This window comes from Amphibalanus amphitrite, unplaced genomic scaffold (genome assembly GCF_019059575.1).
Source record: "Amphibalanus amphitrite isolate SeventyFive unplaced genomic scaffold, NRLGWU_Aamphi_draft 000637F_arrow, whole genome shotgun sequence".
NCBI lineage: Eukaryota > Metazoa > Arthropoda > Thecostraca > Balanomorpha > Balanidae > Amphibalanus > Amphibalanus amphitrite.
The window spans coordinates 223,873-245,391 of record NW_024882131.1 but is presented as its reverse complement, the minus strand read 5'-3'; the positions used below and the strand labels follow the sequence as shown (position 1 = coordinate 245,391).

The window sequence follows — 21,519 nt, the reverse complement described above, 5'->3', positions numbered from 1 at the left end:
GAGCTGTTTTGCCTCTCACGTCGCCGGCAGCGCGTCCGACGCGGCCGCGGCAAGTGCCGATTGTTTTCATGACTGCTCTAATACGCCGACACAATCGGAGTGCGCGCACGCAAAAACCCCGTCGGCCCCGATCCGGCGCCGCTGCCGCTCGGGGCCCGGCCGCCGCGGGATCAAGGGCCGCTCGAGCCGCCGAGGGTGGCGTCGCGTCGCGTCGGCGCGCGCCGGTAAAACGGAGCGTCGTGGCCGGCCGGCGTCATTCCGTGCGGGAGCTCGGCGCCGTCAGCAGCTCTCTCCCTCTCCCTCGCCGCTCGCCCTCAGACGGGTCGAACCGGCACAGACAGACAGACGGACAGCGGCGCGCGCACGGACCGGACGGTGTGATCAGGAACGCTACAATCAGGTGAGTGGCTGAAACCAGGCTGGGGTTCTGTTGTTGGGATAATGCATGCATATGTGCCTCTGAAGTGACTGAATCGGTAAAAATTGAAAAAATGAAGCTTCTACTCCATTTTTTGCTGTTCACGGTAGACAGTGGTGTCATGTATGATAGGTGACTATTGCATGGGATGCATGATCGTGTGACGTTAGTTTGAAGATTACTTGAAAGTCCAATTTCTGACGGTGCATGTCATCTCATACCTCTTCCAGCGCACGTTTGCGTTAATAGCAGCTATCGGCTTCAATGTTCACGAACACGGCTCGATCAAATCTTTGCGCACGTTTCAGACTTTTTATAGTTTTTCAAAAGCAAAAACCTTTTAAACATACATGCGTGAATTATAAGTGGAAAACAATGGGAACGTTTTTGATTATATTACTTTAAGTTGGCTACACACGTGTTTCGATATAAATCTTTTTCAAGCCATAAAGACAAATTTAGCAAAAAGACAATTTAGGCGAATTATTTACATTTTATTTTGTCTTTATGGCTTGAAAAAGATTTATATCGAAACACATGTGTAGCCAACTTAAAGTAATATAATCAAAAACGTTCCCATTGTTTTCCACTTATAATTCAATTTGTCTATCTATATCAATACATGCGTGAACTTGATAAGATTAAAGTTATCGAATATGATGGGCTTCTGATCCAAGCAAATAGCCTTTTCAATCGACACTGAGCAGTGGGCACCGGGCAGCATACCCTCCCACACAACAAACAGACAGATGTCGTTTCACTGTGTGAACACACTGAGCGAGCTCAGCTCCTCACAAACATTAAACCAAATGGACTCGCAGCTAATGGACGTTATTCGGCCACGCACCGCGAGCAAAGGGTGACGATAACACCACGGTACGGGTAATTTGAATAACGGGCCCGGCTCGGTCCCCCGCGCCAGGCGGAAGCTAGCCGTCACCGCCCCCGTCACTCGTATAGTCGCGGAGACGGCTCTGTCAGGCGGCAGAGCATTCGTCCGCTCTCGTGGTCCCTTACAGTGTCTCCCAACAGTCCTCTTGGAGCACCTTCAGTACGAGACCCGATCGCGTGTTCGGCAAAGTGATCAATAGCATTTGTTATCGATGTATCGTGTGAACATCATTACCTTATCTGCCCGATTTTGTACGTTTGCGACGCAAAAAGTCAACCGTACAAACCGTTAATACCATTCATTCATTCCATTAACCAGTAAAACGCCTTTTGGGCGAAGAACGAGCGAGCGAGATAGTGAGCCCTGCACGTGCGGAAGGGCGAGAGGGTACTTCCAATGGACTTGTGCAAAGCACCCTTCTAATCGGTCGCTAGCTGTGTGCCAAATTTGAACGCAATCGGCCCAGCCGTTCCTGAGATCTGGAAGCGGCATTCTGCACGTGCGCGCGTGCAAACGGGGTCCAAAATGACTTTTGCACGGCACCCTACTAACCGGTCCCCAACCGTGTGCCAAATTTGAGCGCAATCGGCCCAGCCGTTCTCGAGATCTGGAAACGCCCCTTGCACGTGCGCACGTGCAGTAGCACCCTAACCGCAACACATGGGAATGCATTGCCTGGTGGGTGCCTACCTGTATGCCAAATTTCAGCGAAATCGCCCCAGTAATTACCGAGTTACTGAAATGGGAACAAATTTGGCACCTCTTCTTTTTTATTTTGCACGTGCAGTGGGGGTCACTCACATAGATCAAGAGTATCCGACCTTTGGTAGAAGGGATGCAGCTACCCTATAAAAATTACCGCAAGACAATCGCTCAAGCCGCTGCTGAGATATGGGCCCCTCAAAATCATTACTTTTGCAAAACTGCTTGAACACCCTTGACTTTTCACGTGGCACGTGCCACGACGGTCACTGAGATGTATCAAAAGTAGTCAATTACGGGGTAGAAGGGATGGGGCTACCCAGCAAAAAAGACCGCAGGCCAATCGGTCCAGCGGTTGCTGAGATATAAGCCTCTCAAAAGCGTTACAGGCCGGGCCGGGCCGGGCCGGGCCGGGCCGCTCATACTGAGATTTTTCCGTTATATTGAAAAGACTTCGCTTCGCTCGCTGCGCTCGCTCGCTCGTAATCATTGGGTATCAATGCGTTTTAGAGCTAATGGATTCAGATTTTATAATCAATAATGCGTAGTAACGTAAACGTCTTCAGCCCAAACTCCAAATTTATATGGTAAACGCGTGCTGAGGCCAGAGCAGAGATACAATTCACGACAATGGTCGGAGGTTATTGACCGGCGGTGTTACTGCCAACATTAGACCATCAGGGACCCTAAATCGGGGAGAGGTGGCTTCTAAAATTGGAACGCTGATAGCCTGTTTATGGAGATGGCAAATTCCAACTAAACAACAGTTCCGGCACTCCATTTTACCAAAGAGCCTAAAATTCAACACGAAATCTAGCTCTAATCAGTCAGCTTCGGACAGCAGCTAGCCATGAAACGAAAACAGCGATTTACTTCAATAATTACACAATCATACCAATAGTAGCAACTAGCAAGCCCAGGAAGGCCTGCTCTTTCTCAGTGCAAAACTGTTCGGTTCACGTTCATTGCAGGGCGGTCATTTAACAACTCCCAGTCGCATCCTCCTTTCACGCTCATTCCTACAATTGTTAACTCGGAGCAAAAATGGCAACCATAATCAAACAATAACCCACAACTTACGGAGAATGTGCAACCCGTCATAAATAATGAGTGGCACTGTTTAGCTGGTGCTCAGTCTGTTTTAAATGTTTTAAAAAGGTTTCCTATTACACCAAACGGTGATGATGCCACGATACAGGAAATTACACGTCGCCCATTCATTGTCACACCGGCAGCATCATTTGTCGATCCAGCACGTGCGGTGACGAATTAGCAGCGCCCTGCACGCCCGAGACGCGCCGTTTAATAACGGCGCCGCCAAACGTGACGTGAGATCATAACCGGATGACGTCCAAAGATTGCTCTCTATTTCACGCCTCCTTCAGAGGCGATTTTTCTTCCCCGAAAATTGCCGCTCGGAGTGTCAGGCCCAAGATACAACAAAGAACAATGCTAACACGTGCTCAATTCATAGCGAAGATGGTGTCAAGAAGGAATGTGTCGATAAAGGGAGAACAAAAGCTGTGCAAATGTTAGGATCGTGAGCAGAGGAGCAGGCACAGCTTTGTATTCCAAGCTTTCATTTATTTTGACGCATATGGAGCTAAACTGCTAGATTCTTGGGGCTTCAGATCTGCCTTAATCCTTCATTCTTAATTTGTTTTCGGATAGAATCATAAGCCATAAATGTTCCCGGCTTCCAATCCCGAAATAGAAGCCTTTACAGCCTCCTCTGTCGATATTAGATGGTTGTAAGCCTGGCGACTTCATTTACTTCGAACACAGACGGCACTAAAGCAGCCCGGACCCATCCCAGCTCACAGATTAGGCCGATGTTACAGTGCACACAGGCAATTCGTTCCCACGCTTTGCGGCAATGCCGAGGACGTTTTCAGAGAGCGTCTCCACAGTCCACCTGAACGCGGCGCGGGAATCGCCGGAATCCATCGGCGCCGCTCAACATGAGGTCGGCGTCCCATTTCCGGCCGGGACCGCCATCCATGACATCTTCACTGGCGCTCCCAAACGGGCGCAGCGTGCGCGCCGAACTCCACGGCCCACTGCACGTGCAAACGCCCACGGCGCACCGCCGGCCGGCCGAACTCGGCTCGGCCCGGCGGCGGCAGCGGCGGACAAAAAGCCAGGAGCTAATGATGACCATATGGCGCCGCCCTCCGCCGCTGCCTCTAGCCGGAGGAGCCCCGGTCAGTCAGCGAACTCGTGCACAATGTCCGCAAACCGCCTCCGGGCGCACAATTACAACCGGACAAAAACCCGCAGACCGACTGCTAAGCTGCCCGGCACAGCACAAAAACCGCGCTTATGGGGAGTAAACGCGCTCGAAATTATAGTTTTGATATCTGTATTCTGTTTTGTTCAATTGAATCAGATTACCAATACAAAAACTGGTGATTTGCCTTTCCGTGTAGGCCCATTGAGGCGGGCTGATTTGGCGTTGCTCTGCGCTGTGGCGCGGTCGTCCATCACGGCTCCATTTAGCGTCGTTTGGCCGTGTGCCGATTGATCAGCGGGTCCGTGGAGCGGGCAGGGTCCGCTCGGTCCGTCTCGGCGGTCCGCTCAGGGGCAGTGCGCTGGCTCTGGCTCTGTCGGGCTCCCCGTCACCCATCCATCAGCGGCGGGCCCGCGGGCACACCGAGCCGTCTTCACGGTACGACTGCGCGGTGTGAACTTCACGGCGCGGATCGAGCGCCGACAGCGCCGACAGACGGCTGCCGGAGATCGGCGGCGGAGCGCGACAATCTGACCGGAGATCGGAGTGGCGGGCACACACCTGCCGTCCGCCGAACATGGACAGACGCCGGAACTGCCTGCTAAATGGACCGAACGGGACCCGCCGACCGCTAACGCCGCGATACGGCCACTTTTAGAAGCCGATAAAATGTTACAGTTTGTGAAGCGGCACGCCGTAAACGAGTTTCCACTTAAACGAACAGAACTTGCAGCGACCAAGTTCGAACCAAATTGATATACTGAAAATTTAGATTTCAGTTCTCAATCTTTTGATGACATAAAGTGCCCACTCTGCCCCCATGCCGGTCAGCCACCCACGGACAGCCGCGCCGCTCCGACCCCGCAGCCCAGCGCCCACCACAGCGCCGGAGGGCCCGCGGGCGTGTCCTGAACGGTTAAAAAACATCCGGGCCGTCCGGTAAGTGGACATCCATCAGTGCGCCGACTCCATCGGAATCCATTAATTACGCCCGGGGGTGGCGACTACTGGCGGCGGCCCGTGGCGTACCCCTCTGCTGCGCCGGCCGCCGGCCTCCCCGGTCTGCACACAACAAACAGCGCAGAGGAATCCGGCACGGCAAACAAACACGCCGAGTCGGCGGACCAGGAGACGGTCGCTCAGTCACAGGTGACCGGCTCACAGTGACCTGTGACCGGTCACCGGCCCGGCGAGGTCACCCCACCGTGACGCGCCACCGGCTGATGGTCCGTCACGCTCCGGGCCGTGACTGCCTGCCGTCACCGGCCGGCCGTTTATACCCGGCAGCTACCCCTCCAGCCAAATTACCCGCCGGTAAAACCAGGCTCCGAGACGTTTGGCGCAGCGATTAACATTCATCGGCCTTACTAAATGAGCAAACAAAAACAAAACGACCACATTCATTATGGTGATGGCGCGGCGCGAGCCACGGGCCGGAACTGAGCGAGAACCCGGCGCGCGGGTCACTGGCATGATAAGCCCATCGGCCGGAATTGACGGCACTCGACCGGCAGGCGCGCCGGCACGGGGGCCGCTTTACGACGTCCGCCGGCCGTCCCAGAGCGCCGGAGCGCCGCGCCACGCTGGGAAACTTCCGCGGGCTCCCGGCGGCCGGCGCCGCAAACGGCCGGCCACCGTCCTCGGCGCGGGAGTCTGCGGATCCGAACTACCACCCCTCATCAGACCACCTTGGCACTTGGCACCAAGCTTGGCACCACCCTGGTCGGTGGATCCATAGCCCGGGGTACGGGCAGGCCGCCGTCCGTATAGAGGACTCAGAGCCTCCCCGGACAGCTGAGTTGGCGGCGCTGGTGTGACCGGTCAGCAGAAACCGGCACCATCCACCGCGTCTCAGTCCACCCACACGGTCCGTCCCGTGCTGAGCGTCATGCTCCTAATGACAGTTTGACAGACTCATGGGCGTAAGCGCGGTAGTCCCATACTCAGCATCCACTATAAAAGGTGGTCGTTAATCGCGCCCGCTCAGTGCAGCGGTCCGGGAGTAGTGCGCCGCGTGCAGTGTGTACAATACTCCACCCCCGCTGGCCGCATCCCCGCTGCCGCCGAGTCACTGGCCTCTGCGGCGGCGTCATCGCGCCTGGGGCTGCCCGCCTCCGCACTGCGCCGCTCCCACCGCGTGTGAACTATGAGCGGCGGCCGGCGGCGGCGGTCCGGCCGTAGAGCCGGCGCGCCCCGCCGCGGCGCCGTCACCGGCCCTGCCGGGGGGCCGCTGTCCACTGACCCGAGCCGACCGACCGCCCCCGTATCGAACGGCGGCACCGCGGCCGGGTCACGCAGCCGCCGCGCGCCGCAGGACGTCCCTCCCGGCGACACACTGCCAACAAACAGCGACCATTACACGGCCTGCACGAAATGTCACGGCTCATACCGACTCAATGCTAAACCTCGCCCAATTGCCTGCTTTGCCATCGGTAAAAACAAACAACCCCAAATCGCCACCATGACCAAGCAGTTTGTTCCAAGACAACCTAATTGAAAGACGACTTCCGGAAGTTCAACACCTTCCATTTACAGCCTTCCTGTACAAATTCGGCGTGACTTAAGCACCGCTATCACTAATTCCCTGGGGCTGGCGTGAGTGACGGCCGTTACGTGGCTTCCGTCTCCCCGGCGCCATGAGCGTCTCAGTGTTTGTGCGTGCGTGTCACCGGCGGCAGCGGACGCGGTATTAATTTGTCCCCGACTCCGTCGCGACACCCGTAATTACCGCACACACTAGCGGCGGCGGGTCTGCGCGTAATGGGAGGGACACGCCAGAGGGTAGCGCCGCGGGCCTCCGCTCGGCAGGCCGCGGGTAAACGACCCGTGCGGTGAGCACAACGCGTGTCACTCACGGTCACCCACACTGCACGGGGAGGGCAGCAGGCACGGAGCGGGCGACAGACCCGAAACCTCTGAAATCACACCTCGGGCCGGCAGTGGCCGTAAGGCAGGGGAATGATCGGGCGGCCGACCGACTCCACGGCGTATCGTGAGGTCGGCTCGTCTCTGACCGACCACATCACAGCGGCCGGCCAGCGCACGGCGCACGACACCTCGCCGGCCGGCGGGTCACGCCCGTCGGTGACCTCAGAAAAAGGCCGCCCCGTGCCGTCTGGTGTCGGTCCGGCGGGTCGCGGCGACTCTCAGCGGCTGCTGCGGCGCCCGCGGTGGTCAGAGCAGGTGCCATAGCCAGCGTCTCCGCCACCTGGGACGGCAGACACCGCCGCGGAACAGGTGGAGACCAGCCGGCCGACCGCGGCCCGCCGGATCGCCGAGCGCTGACCGGCAGACGGCTCAGAGGGTGCCGGCGGATAATGGTTTTATCGACACGCCTCGTTAACCTCCCGGTCGAGCTTAAAATACAGAAAATTGCTATACAGAAACTACAACAAAAATTAGAACACGTTTATGACTGAGCTAATAATATATCATTAAACCTTACTTATCACCCGTCCTTCCTCCAATTAAACAATCTCTGTGCAGAAACGATTTAATATGTTAATGCAGCCGCTATCGCATTAACCTTGGCAACTATGGCGAAGTTTAAATGTGAACGCGATAAGTCACGGTATGCTTGAAAAGTTCGTGACATTGCAGCTTCAAAATTTGACCTAGAAAGAAGTAACGAATTCACATTATATCATCTATCACAGACGCTCTACAATATTCGTGTTCGAAAAAAATATTATTCAAAAACCATGCAAGCACACGGAAGTCGCCATCCCACTAGCACCGCCGGTATTGTGGCATTCCGACCGGCGCGGCGATCAGCTCACCGCCGCGGCGGAGACTGCAGTGCAGACCATATACCTAACCGCGCCGCTGGAGACTGCCTGCCTGCACAGGGCACTAGCACCAGCCGAGAATCTCCGCCGAGCCGGCCACGGGACGCCGGTCATGGCACACCAATCCCAGCGGTGGCCGCCTCACAATCCCAGCCCGGGGCTCCGTGACACCGGGAAACCTCCTCTCGGCCGTCTCGTGACCCCGCGGAGCCTCTCCATCTGTCCCGTGACGGTCCAGCTCCCATCCCGTGACCTCAGAGTGGCGCGTGCCGTGACAGCCGACAGACGCAGCCGGCGTGACGTGCAGTGCACCTAATCACGACGCGCACCGGCGGCGGCGCCGATTGTCGACGCGTGCCGGTGCGCGATGATTGCCGGGCGGCGCGCGCTCCGTTAGCGGAGGTCGTGCAGCGGCCGCCGAGGTCGCTGCAGCGCGCCCACAGTGACGGACGGCCGGCCGTGCCGCGGGGAGGGGCGCTGAACCGTCACAGCCCATCGCGGGGTCAGAGGTGCGGTGGTAAATAGTCGACAGGTGGAGGGCACACCTCGCGGCTGTCAGCGCGGCAGTGACATGCTACTGTGGCAAGGTGGCTAATCACCGAGGCGTTTAGCACCCACCGTGACGGGGATGGCACGTCAACAGGTGCTGGGGCGAGACGATACCGTTAATCACAAACGGTGATTAGCTTGCAATGTCGAATTGAATCGAGCGCTGCAATTCCCGAATATTGCATGTCTTTGCATCTTGTCTTTCGACCCTGAAGACACAATGTGTCTCCATTCTTTGTCGATTTTCCTTCATTACATTGGACCTCATTTGAAGTCGGCTTCCTCCCTGCTAACTCGCACCCTCCTGTCTCATTTCAGGGTATCCGAGATGCGTTCGAGTCTCGTTCTGTTGACGTGGCTGGCGGCCGCGGCGGTCGCCCAGGAGGTGGACCCGGCCGTCCCGGAGCCGGCCGCCCCAGCTCCGGTGGCTGAAGAGACCGCAGCACCGCTCCCGCTGGGCTCGGCGGGCCCAGTCGCCACCCCAGCCGCCTCCGACTGTCCGGAGGAGGCGGTTAGTTTCGAGGTGGTGACCGGGTACGCCTACAGCGCGCCGGCGTTCGTCATCGACTCTCAGACGGGCACTCTGCTGCTGACCGACTGCATCGACCTGTGCCGCCGCAACGCCAGCTGCCAGGCCCTGAACTACGAGACGGGCCTGTGTGTGCTGCTCGGCTCCACCGCCGACGGACAGGAGGCCGGTGAGTAGCCCGGGGAGCCGACGGGACCCCTCTCCCCATGGGTACACGGGCCTGTGTGTGCTGCTCGGCTCCACCGCCGACGGACAGGAGGCCGGTGAGTAGCCCGGGGGATCACCGGGAGTCGAAGGGACCCCTCTCCCCATGGGTACACGGGTCTGTGTGCTGCTCGGCTCCACCGCCGACGGACAGGAGGCCGGTGAGTAGCCCGGGGGATCACCGGGAGTCGAAGGGACCCCTCTCCCCATGGGTACACGGGTCTGTGTGCTGCTCGGCTCCACCGCCGACGGACAGGAGGCCGGTGAGTAGCCCGGGGAGTCACCGGGAGCCGACGGGACCCCCTCCCCATGGGTACACGGGTCTGTGCGTGCTTCTGGGGTCCACCGCCAACGGACAGACCCGGGTAGCCGCCCTTCCTCCGGTACACGGACGCGGTCGGACTGGAGATGATGAACGTTTCATGGGAGAGTCTCAGGCTCGGGTTAGGCCCAGATGAGTACTAACAGGGCAAAGGTTTATGAGTTGTATCTAGCTATCGGCATGTGTGCTTGTTTATTAGCATGCTGGTAACGAGTTTCAGCGGGCGAGTGGGTGGTCCAAAGGGCGCCGGGTGAGATGAGCCCCGATCTCGGCAGGTGGTCTTGTTAGCGTGACCATGGATAAAAGAGGCGAATTAAGGACACAAACCATACGACGCTAGGGACATAAACCATACGACACACCCCGATCGAGGCAAAAACGGCCCTCAGCAGCCGGCCGGGCGCAAATATTGGAGCAATTAATACCGGCTGTCGTCCTGGGCGGCTGTCGGTCGTGTAATGGCCGGCTCCGTGTGAGTTTTTGTCGCCGGGAGGCGGTGGGCCACAACAAATGGCGTCCGTCCACTGCGCCCCCTCCCCACAGCCCGGCCTCGGGCGGGTGATGGCTCAGGTCCCAACTAGCCGCCACTCCCACCGTCGGCATACTCACATGTATGCTCTGAAGACGACCTTGGGACCGGCCCTTGGCGCACGTGAACGAACGGCCGTGGCCAGAATAGCCGAGCTTTCCATACAGCTTCGTGGGAAGGGAGAGAGAAATGAAAATGGAACTCGCGAAGACGTGACCGGACCGTTTGGGCGAATCCAGGAAAGGGCGGTCAGACTGGGATTTACGGAGGCTGAGCCGACCAATCGACACAACTTTCGAAGGCGTTCTCTGTAGAATACAGCACAACTGTCTTTGATGTGGCCAAAACAAGGCAACCAAGTTACCCTTTCTCGGTAGACGCGATTCCATCGAGGTCCATTCGCGCGAGTCAGCAGGATAATGGGCAGACCGCATCCGGCAAATCCGACCCCTGGAAATCCAGCCCTGGGGGACATAAAAATAGCCCACCGAGTAACTGAACCTCAGACACAATGTCGGTGACGGCTGGCACAAACGGTCGTTAGGTGACCGATCGGTGGCATTTTTATTCTGTGAGCTGTATGCTCGTATGTATAGCGCCGGGGCGTTCCGGGCTCTCTGGCACGCCACCTCGCGCGCCGTGCCACGGCCCGGCACCGCCCGGTGGTCCCCCACGGCCGTCCCGAGTTCCACCGCCTGTCTCGTGCCGCCACGGTACAGCCGCCGTGCCATACTGGACGGACGGACGGACGGACGGACGGACGGACGGACGGAGTAGTGCTCCGCTCGGCGGGCCGTCGCACCCAGCGTCACCGACCGAACGCAAGGCTGGCCGGCAGCGCACCTGTTACATCTCAGAAAGGATGGCAGCGCAGCGGCCTTGAGACCTTGAAACGCCTGACCACCGCCAACACCCGCCGCTCAAAGACACAGCGGGGGCGCTGCGCGGCGCCGCTGCCCGTCATCCGCCGACTCCGGGAGACCGGGCCGTCATCGCCAACAAAGACGTCATCGCGCGTCTCCGACATCTGGCCGGATGAGTCGGCGGCGGGCGCACAATGCGTCCGACACGGCGCGTCACCAGCAGAGCAGTGACACCGACCCGCGCGGCCTCGGCGGTAGGTACTCTCTGCGAGCCCGCCCGCGGGCACCGCCGCGCCGGCCCGTCACCGGACTAATGGCCGAGGGCACATTGATGACGCGGCCTTCCCGGCCCGTCCCTTTTGTCTCTGCACATCTCCGGCCACAGATCAGGCGGACACGGCCTTGGTTACGATCATCCAGCCTTCATGCCCAGCGCCGTGCGCACATCCCGAGAATTCCTCACCCGAGGCCGCGCGCGAGAAACACCCACCCGAAATATGCCGTCCAATATTCATGGGAATCCCACGCAGTCGAATAAAAATGTCAGTGACGGCTGGCGGCTCACTGAGGACGGTGGTCGCCTCCACTGGCGACCGCGGACCGTAATGTTAACGACTGCCGGCTGCATTCCGCGGAGGAGCCGCGCGCGGGGGCACTGCCCGAGCTTCACACCCGGCGGCTGCGCGCGCGCCGCGCACTGATGAATAAACAGTTCCGTGAGCGGCCCGGCCGGAACTGATGCCGGGCGCCGCGGCCGTGACGGCGCCGGGCTCCTTCTGCGCCGGCCGGGCTCGCCAGTCGGGAACGATATAGCACGGCACAACGCGACACCCGACCAGTTGGCCTATCGCGGCCGACGCGGGCTTATAGCCAGACCAGAGCACCCCCATTTCTACGAGATACCAGCACTGGGAACAAACCAGTCCATTCGGGACTCGGAACATTGCGGATCGCCCAGCTTCAACACCATGACCTCCCTCCCCGTCCCCTTCCATCAGTGTGTCACTGACACGAGGACAGTCAGAGTTCCCACCGGTCAGCGGTATCCCCAGCCTCCCAGCGGTGTCGGACCGGGAGCCGCAGCTACCGGCGACCCGTCCGCCCGTGACGCGCGCAGAGACGTATCATTTCACGGCTGAGACGGCTGTTCCCGTGTCCGACACCGTCCGATGGCGTCCGCGGCGCACGGGACTGTCACGAGACGGACCGACGGCGGCACGGCACTGTCACGAGACGGACCGGCAGAGGAAATTGTTCTGTACTGTCACGTGGAAGGCGGGACCACGGTCAGACAGCGAGGTGGAGGGATGGAGGAGGCAGCGGGAGACGGGAGGGATGGGATAAAGTGGCAGGAGGCGTGGGAGAACCTCCAGCCGACCGGAGCACACAATGACAGCACTGTATCATCCCCAGCGCCGTAAAACACACGGTGGTAGGTGGCGTGAAAACACATCAAACAACTTCAGAACGGTATCTGGGAAGGGCTTGGGAGATTCCAGCAGCAGCCATTTGTACCGTGGGCGAACGGGCGCTTCTTGGCACAGGATGGCTGTTACAGCAAAGGAATGGTCTCAGAGTAATTCTTTAAAGCCAGCAGGTAAAAATATGCCTAAGCCGAATGATATACAGTTATTTTTCAGAATCGTTCAAATTTAGCGGGAGAAATCCAGTAAAAATGGGCTCTGGTAATTCAAACGTCGTAGCTAATTCCACAATTCACGGTGCGTCGCTGCGTTTCGACCTCCACAGATTCAGGCGCACCTGGCGCCTTTGATTCCGATGGAGTCTCAATCATGGACCAAAAATAGCGCGCCATAATTGCCGAGCCTCGCCGGCCCATCTGTCTCCGTTAGCGTCGCCACAGACACCACACTGGACCGATCTCTGCGGAAACGGCCCACTCGCCCCGTCCGTCCAAACAGATCAGTCCTCTTTATTGGCCGCTCCTCAGGATTAGAGTCGGTGATATTTTAGCCTCAGTCCGCGATAGTAAGGCCGAGGGCGACATCTCAACTGCACATTCGTAGCTCCACAGAAAGTTTTATGAAAATATCTTTCCCGGCATTTTACCCAAAATAAATGAGGATTAGTGGTATTCTAAAATGCGTCACGAATTGGGGGCGACTTGCCGATTAGCCAAAATTAATGGCTCTGGCGTTCTGGTTTTGTGGGAAGTATCGCTCGACCTCTCTGGCTCCTCAAATTGTCTCCGCTGAGACGGTCCCGCATCACCCGCGATTCCGGGGCGGCCAATCGCCGCACCGTCCCACGATCGGGCCTTGCCAAGGCCGGGCGGTACCGTTCGGAGTCGGCGCCGATCAGTCCATAATTGCCCCGGCGCCGGGGGCGAGCACCCAGAGCGGCTGGCGGGCACCCACCGATGACCCGGCCTGGGCGCGCAGTAACGGTGGCCGTCCATCAGCCGGCGGCCGGCCGTGACGCCGCCGTGACGCCGCCGTGACGCCGCGGGAGGCCGCCCCAGTCAAACGCGGCCGGCGCCGTGACGGAGCCGTGACGCCGCGCAGAACACTGCCGAGAGCGTTTACAGATAACGCGGCGTCCCGGCCGACAATGGACGCCACCGTCCCGCATCACAGGCACATTGGGCGAAAAACGGCCCGGCCAGCGGCGCCGCGCCACGCCGAGCCAGCAAACCAAACGGCCGCATCACTTCACGATCGGTCTGTTCTGAGGGCGTCTGATAAACGGCCGGGAGTGTCACTGGCGGCGGGATTCCTCGCTGTCAGCCACCTGTCCCGGGTAGCGGCGGCCAGTGTCCGACTCGAGAGCGGCGGACTGCACGGGGACACAGAGACGCCGCTAATGGCCGCGCCACGAACGGCCGGCGAGACGGAACGGAGCGGGGCGGGACGGGGCGGGACCGGTGGATGACTACTCCGCCGCCGGCTGAGGAGGGACAGCCGCCCACCGGCCACTGCGGCCGCGTCCTTCGATCTCAGTCACCTCAGATTGAGAGGCAATTCTGACCGGCCCGGCGGCGGCGGAAGACAGACAGGTGGGATGGACTCTCCTGCGGCATGCCGAGCTCGCCAGGTGCGACGACACAGGTTCGCTTGCTGAGTGACAGGCAGCATACGTAAGCTGATGGTCTCATCACGCTTCATCAGCTCATAACATTTAATGGGAGGATCAATCTCTGAAACCGGCCCCTAAGCGTCTTTGTAACAGCGGGAGGTAGCGCTTGATGATTTCGTTTGTTATGATGGACCCGAGTGAATATCATTTAGTTATCCAAACTCAGCTATACACCTATCTCGACCCGAATTCAGCCGTCACCGTTATCCATCCGTCACCCATTCCGTCGCCCGCTGCCAATCGCAGTCGGTCACCGTTCCGTTCAGCAAACGGCAGCGTGTGTAACCGGGCGCCAGGCGTGACCGGCGGGGCGGCCGGCGGCTCGCGCGCCGTCCGCCGGTCGTGCTCACCAGTAACCGACCGGGCCGCTGTCACGGAGCGCCACTGGGCCGCGACCGGCCCAATAATCGGCCGCCGAGCCGCTCGTGACTGTGTATGTGGGTCGGAGGCACCCCAGACTGCCGTGGGCCCGTCCCGTCCGTCTCGTCCGTCCGGTCCGACCCGTACGACCACCCCGTCCGGAGTCGGTCATGGTTTGTTTGGTTACCGTGAGTGACCGGTTCGCCGCCTCTGCGCCGGATTACCGCCAGCTGCCGAGTGTGGACGGCTGTCGCCCGGGTTCTGCACCGGTATCGGTTCACTGGGCTCCGGGTGGTCACGGACCACCCGGCCACTGAGCAGACTGAGTGTGGAGAGTGCAGGGTGCAGGTCCCCTGTCACGGGTCACAGAACACCCTGGGTCGCAGCAGCGGCCGTTCTTTAGTAGACCGTTCCACACCGTCAAACCTTTGCAAACATTCGGTCATCTGGTTGTAAAGCTTTATATCCAGTGGCAGCATTCCGCGACACCAGCCGAGCAGGTGACCCACTGGAGATCTCCGCTCTCAGCGAGGTGGCCCACTGGAGACCCTCCTCCGTTCTCTAGTCTGATTCATCCCCCGCCCGGCTCATCAGCTGAGAGTCCGCTCCAGCGGAGCCAAGTTCCGCCGTCCTCCGCGCGCCGGGGACGTCCTTGGCAGTGCGCGCGTCCATCATCCATTCCACCGCACATCCCCAGCCTCCGGCGGGCCGGGTAACGTCCGCGGGCCTCCGACACCGCCTCCCACCGGCGGTCCTTCACACACAGTCTCGGCAGCTGGCGGTCACACCAGTCCCGCCACTGGAACGTGTTAATCGGCGCGCAGCTTCCGATGTGGGCCGACCGGGGCCGGTTCTCACGCGTCGGACGGGCAGACCGCCCACCGGCGCCGAGCCGCAGACGGACGGAGCAGGCGGCGACGGGGAGGCGCTGGGAAAGGAGGGATGGGTGGGGTTTCCTGGCGCAGCGACCTGGTAAAATAGTAGTCCAAACTGACATTCAAAACGCCATAATCACCTTTATGAACTAGTTAGACACAGTTTGACCGTTTCTTGCAATCGCACACCTGACTACCGTGAAAACGCTACATAACCTTACCTTAAACGCCAGTTTTCCCAGCCCAACGCCCTCATTCTGTATGCTTCACCAGCTTGGCTCACTCCCGTCTCTCCGTCTGACCACGCCGCCCCCCGTCTGTTTTTTTTTTCAGACCCGCTGACCGAGTCGCAGTACCCCGTGTTCACCATGTACGTGCAGAAGATGTGCTACGCCGAGGCGCCGCGCTGCGACAGCGCCTGGGCCTTCGAGCGCGTGCAGAACCACACGCTCAACGGCATGGCCAAGAAGACGATCGAGGCCGAGAGTCGCCTGGTCTGCGAGCAGGCGTGCCTCGCCGAGACAGAGTTTGTCTGCAGGTGAGACTGCCGGCCAACGGATTCAGACTTCTAAATTGAGTGACGATAAAGCTAGAAATTACAGACCACTCAAATCGCCAGCTGTTTTGTCTATGCTCCTTCCACAAATACCTTAACATCAAGTGTTTGAACGCTCTTTGCAAAACCGTCAACTGACAAACAGCCCACCATCCAAAAATAGCCACCCCAAATCACACTCCAGGACGCCAAAGTTCGTCAAATACCGTCACGAACGCCACGCGCCGCCGCATCGGCCCGTCGCCGCCATTTCCGCGCGTGCGGCACCTCTCGTGCGTACCGCGGCCGTTTGGTGTTTGTCGGCGCGTGCGCTGGCCCGCCGCTTATCGGCACCTCTGGAGACCACTTCACTCTCCAGTTGGAGCGTCCAAACGAGCGTCGGCACCCGCTAACGGGCCTCTGATTCATATCGCCGTAAAGCGGCGCTCCCGGCGCGGCGCGGCGCTCACGGCGCGGTGCGTTATGAATGCGCCGACCGCGCCACTAATCAGCCCACGTCCGGCGCCGGTCCGGGTCACGGGGCAGGTCACGGGGCGGGTCACGGGGCGGGTCACGAGGCAGGTCACGGGGCGGGTCACGGGGCGGGTCACGGGGCGGGCCACGACTCGGTGGGCAGATAGTGTCGTCGGCTCGAGTCTGAGACCAGCCATCGGCTCATCAGATCTCACTTGGAGACACTATCGCTGGCCATCGTGCCGCCTCGTCTGACCGGGAGCCAGCCAGGTGACGGCGTGACACGGCGCTTCGGCTACCGTAACGAACCGGCAGTCTGAGGAGCAGAGCCGCTGGACAGTCCCACCCGACCTGACAGGGCTGCGGGATAGTCTCTCTCGACGTGACCAGATCCGCGGGACAGTCCCAGCCCGCCTCATGGCCGACCGTGACGCTGTGACGTTTCACGGCATCACAGAATACCGTACGAAGTTCTCTCGACTCTCCAGCTTCGTCGTTATCGGCAAAGCTCACAGATAGAGCGGAGTCTGAAACTGGGAGTGGGACGAGCTCCACCGACGCGTGAACAGGCTGTCGAGCTGCGCAAGACAAACGGTCTGAGCCAGTGCGTCGGTCCTGGGCGGTCCGGGAGGGCGACAGGCGACAGACGACAGACAACAGACGCCTGGCAGACGGCGCGGTGTGATCCGAGCATTAGCGGACCTTGTCATTAGCGCAGCCATCACGACACGGCCGTATTTGTCGGCGGTAACTGGAGCGGCGGGAGGCGCGATTAGCGCCGGTTCACACCGCTCCCCGGCGGTGCATTAATTGCCCAGAAGTGGCAGACAGCAAGGGATTGGCGAAATAGGGGGAAGGCGCCTTTCCCATCAAAATTATATTCGCATTATAAGCAGCCCCACAAGCAGACCGCGTGAAAACGGAGCAATTTGCCAATTATAACGGTCCCCGCAGAAACCAGATGGTAACGGACTCTGTCGGAAGTTGTAAAATAAAAATGACGTTTCGAAGACGTCAAGTCACAAAAACTAAAACCAACTCACGGTTAGGTTTTAATTATCCCCATCCGTTTCGGAAGGCGGTACTTTATAACCCGTAAAACTAACCGTAACGAGCTCATTAAGCTCCGATGGAGGCTCCCCGTTAAACTGTCCTCGAGCCACTGACCCCGGCTGATCCAGACACATGCTGACGCTGTCTTACATAACCAAACCACAACGCCATCGTAACCATCCCACAGGACCCAGCCACCCGTGCCGGGGCGGTACAGCGGCAGCAGTGGCTGACGGGAAGTTGATGCAACCCGCCACATCCGCTCTCCCCTCATCTCTCCCACCGACCACTGCTCGCTCACACCCTCCCCATCTCTCCCACCAGCTAGCCCTCCCCGTCTCCCACCGTCTCTGACCTCTCGCCGTCTCTGCCCTCAGGTCAGCCTCGTACGTGGCCTCCAGCGGCGAGTGTCGCCTCTCGGACATGGACCGGCACACGCTGGCCGGCCTGGGCGCCTTCCAGCCGTCTGAGGGCACCGACTTCCTGGAGAACCACTGCGTCGGCGAGCCGGTCAAACTGTGCGAGTTCACCGAGATCGACGACCGCATCCTGAAGACGGTCGACTCAGTTCACCAGAACGTCAGCTCGCTGGAGGCCTGCAAGGAGCTGTGTCTGTCGGCCAACTTCCGCTGCCACACGTACGACTACAACGACACGGGCGACAAGGTGTGCCGGCTGAGCCACCACTCGGTGGCCACGCTCACCAACATCCTCGAGCCGTACCTGGAGATCCCCGGCTCGACCAGCTACGAGCTGAGCTCGTGCTACAACGTCACCATCGACTGCCGCGCCGGACACATGGTGGCGCGCATCCAGACCAGCCGGCTCTTCAACGGCAAACTGTACGCCAAGGGCAGCCCCAACACCTGCGTCACAGACGTCACCAGCAGCCTCGACTTCGAGCTCAAGATGGGCTACAGCGACCTCGAATGTGACGTGAAGCGCGGCGGACCGGGACACTACCACAACGAGGTGGTGCTGCAGCACCACGACCGTATCGTCACCTCCGCCGACCTGGGTCTGAGTGTGCGCTGCCAGTACGACCTCAGCAACAAGAGCATCAGTAACGCCGTGGACCTGGAGGTCAAGGGCGACATCCAGCCGGTGCTGGAGCAGGAGGCCGTTGTCGACTCGCCGAACGTGCTGATGCGGATCACGGACCGGGACGGCAGCGAGGTGGAGGCCGCCGCCGTCGGCGACCCGCTCAGCCTGCTCTTCACCATCGTCGACCCGCAGTCGCCCTACGAGATCTTCGTCCGCGATCTGGTCGCCATGGACGGCGCCAACAGCAACGAGATTTTGCTCATCGACGCCGCCGGCTGTCCGACCGACGAGAGCATCCTGCAGGCGCTGCTGCGCGTCAACGGCACCAAGGACCTGGCGTCCGCCTTCGACGCCTTCAAGTTCCCCACCTCGGACGTGGTCCAGTTCCGCGCGCTGGTCACGCCGTGCCTCCCGCGCTGCGAGCCGGCCGTCTGCGACGTGCTCGACTACGTGGGCGCCGTGCGCCAGACCGAGAGCTACGGCCGGCGCCGGCGCAGCCTGGACCGCACGCGCCGTGCCGCCTCCGACGAGGAGATGCTGGTGGTGCAGACCATCCGGATCGACGACCGCTTCAGCCGGCGGGCGGCGGGCGACGCCGGCGGCGCCGAGGAGTCGGGCGAGGCGCGCGCCGCCGGCCTGCCGACCGTCACCACGCTGGAGCCCAGCTCGGTGTGTATGAACACCAGCGGCCTGCTGGTCGGCGGCGCCGTGCTGGTGCTGGTGCAGCTGGCACTGCTGGCCGCCGCCGTGCTGGTCTTCCGGCGCCGGCGCGCCAAGGACGCGCAGGGCGTCGACAGCGGCGCCGGCAGCCTGGCGCAGCTCTACGACTCGGGCTACTCGGCCCGGCGCGCCTGAGCTCTGCATCTTGCCAGCCCGGTACATCAGAATATGAGGAATATGAACGCCAGGGGAACGAGACAACTCCCCCCTGCCCTCGGAAGGAGCGGACAGCTCCTTCCTGTCCTCTGGCCAACGTCTGCCACGGTGGAATCTCAGCCAGTCTCTTGGGCTGCCTGCCAGGCAGGACAGCCACCCATCTAACCGTCCATCACAGCACTGTGAGAGGGTCAGCCTCAGGCTGGTCGCCTTCATCATGATGTCAGAGGCATTAAAACGCACTAATCTGCACGTGCTACAGACCAATGGCACGCAGACGTCCTCCAGCTAACTTTATCTTGCTTGTTATTTCCCCGGGTGGGACATATTAGTGCTCATTCTTATTCGCTGGCGAACTAAGCACATGTCGCATAACTTCGGCGGTGCCTCTATCCCGCCGCCATGCCCCAGCCTCAGCCAAAGACATAGGGCATTGATTGATGTCGCGGCGGCGCCCTATCCGCTGGCGTCTCGACCTGGCGGCCCGCGGGCGCGCCTCGGCAGCCCCGCGCCGCCAACCACTCATTCGTAGCCGCGGCCTCACGCTGGCCGCAGTAGTCCCCGCGCTTATCCCTCGCGACTGCCGACACTTCGGCGGCGCGACTGCACGGTGTCACTCATATCGAGAGCGAGCGAGAGCGAGAACGAGAGCATTCTGTACAATATCTGTGATCTTTGTGTGCGTGCACCGGCGCTAGGAAGCGGTGGGTACCGCAGCCCGTCGCCCAGTCGCTTCTCCAGGGCGCTGCGCCGCTGGGGATGTCGCCTTGGCGCCGCTGCGGTGCACCGCTTCGCCCCGCCGCCGGGACGGACGGAGCCGAGCCCGTCTGTCCGTCCGTCTGTGTGTGTGTCTGTGTGGGTGTGTGGATGGGAGGGTTGTGTGGACAGCGGAGCGGCGCACCGTCCAGCCTGCCCGTAGTGCTGAGAGATGGCGAACGGTGGAGATGTGCGCCGAGTCCGTCCAATGTTCTATGACGATACTCTGAATTTGTAAATAAAAGGTTTTAGTATGACGCTTGTGTTGTTTTATTGAGTGTTGTATCGAACGTCAAAACAAAAGCAGCCCCTTTATAATATGCCACCACCAAAAAGACCATATGCCTCACGATACTGGCAAGGACGACATGAATAGCTCGTGTTGTATGCGGATTACATGGCGTGACACGGCGAATGGACCAGTATCAGCCCGCTCACCGCCAGTACGACCCAGTCACGTAATCAGCCTCTCACAGAACACCAGTCAAAGTTCCACAGACGAGGCGGGGAACGAAAACCGCAGATCGGCGCCCGTCCGATAGGGGAGGGATAAGTGGACCGCGGCACCGCTGAAAACTCGGGGGCAACGCGGTAAACCCCGTCAGAAGTGGCGCGCCAGAAATGTACAATAGAAACCGCACGACCAAAACAATCTCACTATAGAGCAGACAAACGAAAATCAGAGAAAGGCAGATGGCGGATGCCGCCAGGGCACTTTATTAATGATGCAGAGCAACTGATTAACTAAATTAATATCAAATGAATAAAATATGAACGCTACTTACTGTAACTGTGCATATGTCGAGAGTTCCTCAAATTACAGGAAAACGTTATATGTAGTCGGGTGATAATCACACTTTAAGCGGAGATCATGGCTTTCCCTCCATCGTCTAATGCTTGGTGCATTTATTCGTAATAAGATGATGCAAAGAATTGAGATGTTATGTCTCAATTTATTCGAACACACAAGTCAATATCACAGTACCCCAACGCGTTCACGGTAAAGTCATGCAGCCTTCCGTCTCCGCCAGTCACTTTGGTATGCCCAGGGATCAGGGCTGTGTGTGTGCGTGGGATGTGTTAATGCCGCAGCGTACGTGTGTACTCTCGCACATTCTTGTTGTGTTTGCTGTAAGATGAGAGGTAGGGCCGGGCCGAGAAGGCAGAAATCTCCGGCATCGCGGTGCTGACCGCCGAACGGGTGACACGGACTTGACAGGACATCAAACAACACAAAAGAAACATCGAACTGAAGATGACCTCGACCCTATAGATTGTCAATCCCTTAGTCACTCATCCCATTTCGCTACCGAGGGTACTTCCGTTCCCGCTCACACATACACACACAGCCCGCACATTTAGACACCACCCAGCGCCCAGCTCCTATTGTATTGTATTGTATTGTATTGTATTGTATTGTATTG

The 21,519-nt window shown here is 59.5% G+C and overlaps 2 protein-coding genes across 5 annotated transcripts in view; one reads left to right on the top strand and one right to left on the bottom strand.

The window, feature by feature from the left end:
- LOC122363737 (autophagy-related protein 16-1-like) overlaps positions 1-21,519 on the bottom strand; it is a 90,214-nt gene that overhangs the window by 18,703 nt on the left and 49,992 nt on the right. The gene's annotated exons all lie outside the window — the stretch shown is intronic.
- LOC122363736 lies at positions 285-20,352 on the top strand. The gene is made up of 4 exons (XM_043333335.1): positions 285-400; positions 8,898-9,277; positions 15,691-15,895; positions 17,797-20,352. Exons 2-4 carry the CDS (start codon positions 8,908-8,910, stop codon positions 19,316-19,318), a joined length of 2,097 nt encoding a protein of 698 aa, XP_043189270.1. The 5' UTR covers positions 285-400; positions 8,898-8,907; the 3' UTR covers positions 19,319-20,352.